The 2,967-nt window shown below is 37.2% G+C and overlaps 1 protein-coding gene across 1 annotated transcript; it reads right to left on the bottom strand.

Moving 5' to 3' along the window:
- Nucleotides 1–240: 240 nt before the first annotated feature.
- Nucleotides 241–786, bottom strand: LOC129305442 (uncharacterized). The gene has a single exon (XM_054945473.1). The coding sequence runs from the start codon at nt 784–786 to the stop codon at nt 241–243; it is 546 nt and encodes a 181-aa protein (XP_054801448.1).
- Between the last annotated feature and the right edge of the window lie 2,181 nt (nt 787–2,967).

A 2,967-nucleotide genomic window follows, 5' to 3' on the forward strand; every position in this document is an offset into this window, starting at 1 on the left:
ATTTCTTTTGAAAATACCTCTGGAAACTCACTTACTACCCTAATTTTCTCAATTCCACTATCATACACTGTGCTGGCTGTAAATAATACCATATAGGCATCAACAACCTTACTGGATTAACTTCTCAGCACTTACTACCAATAGAAAGTTAGGTTGCTCTAAAGATTCAACAGCTACACACAACATTGGCAATGAAATCACTCTTTTAGCATAATAAAGCATAGCATCATTTGCTGCTAGCTAATCCATGCCAATTATCATATCTATAGGAATACAAATCAGATCGATCTTGAAAACTCTATCCTCAAATCGAATCTCCACATTCTGACAAGCTTGACTTGTAATACTAGACGATCCAGAAGGTGTCATTACTTTAATGAGCATAGACAATTCTTGTAAAGAAAATTTCAATCTATCCACACATTCCTTAGACACAAAAGAATATGTAGCACCTGAATCAAACAATGCCTCTACTTTATGACCATTTATAGAAATCATAACTCTGATCAAATTTAGAGATGCTCTGGCCTCTTCTTGTGCAACCACAAATACTTGGCCAGGAACCATTAATCTCTGCTCAATCCCCTCAACTCTGCCCTCTGGGCATTGCCATACTACTTGACCCAACTTACCACACTTATAGTAAGCCCAACATCTTCCCAAATGAGATTTGCCACATCTATTGCATTGGGGCATCCTTTCAGCACTTAAAGTCAGAGTTAGAACATTCGACGCTTGTCTCGAAGACTGTGGAGGCCCAATTCTCACACCTCCACCCCTCTGCATTGACCTTCTATGCACAAGTCAAGATTGCAATCTTTAACTAAAACCTTTTATTTTAGAAGAACTTGAACTGCTCATACTAAACTCAATCCTCTTTGAGATTCCACCAGTCAGACCCATAGGAGATGAAAATCTTCCAATACTATCTCGTCTCCTTTCAGCATCTGCCTTTCTACCATGCCTAGCTACTACCCTCAGCTTGTGGTACATTTCCTCATACGTCATCACATCAAGCAGTGCTATTCATTACCAATACTCGAGTCTTGTCTTTTCAAGTAATCTCTTAACTTTCCACTTCGAGTCATTAATATGCTAGAGATATGTGGAATAAGCTTATAAGTCATTAAATCTGCTTATAAATTCTTCCTCATCCAGGTCTCCCTGCCTAAAGGCATGAAATTCTTCTTCCTTCTCAGTTTTGAATGAGACTGGAAAGTATTGATCAAATAATATTCTCTTGAACTCATCCTAGCTCAAATGAATACCACCAGTTGGTCTTACAGATTCCCACCATCTCCTAGCAGCACTAACCAACTACACCATGGCTAAGATAGCTTTTTGCTTTGAAGTATAGATCACCATCTTAAAGATGGTTTCCATTCATTCTATCCATAATTCTGCTTCACCTTCCCTCATACTTCTATCAAATGTCAGCTAATTAAATCGAACAAACATCTTCCAAGAACGATCAATGGATGAATTAGTACCAGGAATTAGTGGTCTACAATTCTAAACAAAAAGTAACCATGGCAACTATGAAATTAGGGGGTACTATGAAGAGATGGTGGGAATCTATAAGGCCTACTATTGGTGTTTGCTGATATAGGAAGAGTTTAAAAAGATCATATTTGATTAGTATTTCTTGGTCACTTTTAGAATTAAGAAGGAAGAGGAATTTCATGCATTTAGGTAGGGAGATCTAGATGAAGAGGAGTTCATTAGAAGATTCAATGATCTATCTACCTATTTCACATATCTCCAGCATAGTAATGATAGAAAATGGAAGGCTAAAAGGTTATTAGAGAAAATGATACCCAAGTATAGATAGCAAATTGCTTTACTTGATATGATGACATATGTGACATATAAGGAAATGTGCCATAAGCTAAGAGAAGCTACCAGGAAGGGTAGAGAGGCAGAAGTTGAGAAGAGACATGATAGTTTGGGGAGGTTCTTATCCTCACTAACTACTAGGTTTGGAAGGCAAAGTTTTAAAGAAGCCTAGATACAATTCTAGAAATCCCAAATCAATAGGTAAAAAGGGTTTTACTAGAGGATCCTTGTCTCAATTAGTCCAAAGGGGATTAGTTCAGAGTAGTGGTTGAGAATTAGGCCTCCATAGTTCTTGAAGAAAGTGTTGAACATTCTAATGCTAAAACTAAGCACAAGAAGGTTACCCTAGTATAGCATTTATGGTTGATATAATGCAAGGAGGTGTTGAGTATGTTTTGAATGTGATAACATATGAGGAAATGAGCTATAAGCTGAGAGTAGTTGTCAGGAAGGGAAAGGAGGTAGAAGTTGAAAGGAGACATGATAGTTTAAAGAGCTTCTTATCCCTACTGGGTCTGGTAAGTGGACTTTTGAAGAAGCTTGGATACAGTTTTGGCAATCCCAAATCAACAGGTAAAAAGGATTTTACCAGAGGATCCCAGTCTTGATTAGTCTAGAGGGGATTAGTCTAGATGAGTAAAGGTGTGAGATTAAGCCTCTACAGTTTTTAAGGCAAGTGTCAAATGTTCTAGCATTAACAAAAACACAAGTAGGTCACCCTAGTGTAGTATTTATGGTCAATATCATGCAGGGAGGTGTTGAGTATATTTCAAATATGGCAAATCAAGACATATGGTGAGACAGTGCCTAAAGAGTAGAGTTAAGGTGGTAGAGCAGTGTTTCACCATTCATAGTTGGCTACTTATAGTGACACAAGAAGATACTAGAGTGCCTTGGAACTTAATCTGAGGTATGATTTTTCTTTGTAGAAAAGAAGTTGAGGTATTGTTTGATTTTGGTGCAATACATTTCTTTATGTCTGAGGAGTATGTGGATAGATTGAAACTATCTTTATGGAATGGCTAGCAATGAATAATGCTATACTAGATTGTTCCAGGAAAATGGTTTTATTACCAGTGTTGTCTATGACAGTGCATTCTTCTAAATAGTTTAAGTTTTTATTGGTGGTTA

Source organism: Prosopis cineraria, unplaced genomic scaffold, assembly GCF_029017545.1.
Source record: "Prosopis cineraria cultivar Desert tree isolate PC_DT_omini unplaced genomic scaffold, ASM2901754v1 PC3, whole genome shotgun sequence".
NCBI lineage: Eukaryota > Viridiplantae > Streptophyta > Magnoliopsida > Fabales > Fabaceae > Prosopis > Prosopis cineraria.

Excerpts from the sequence above, each read along its gene's own strand:
- LOC129305442 (XM_054945473.1), bottom strand. The coding sequence starts at position 786 with ATGCAGAGGGGTGGAGGTGTGAGAATTGGGCCTCCACAGTCTTCGAGA.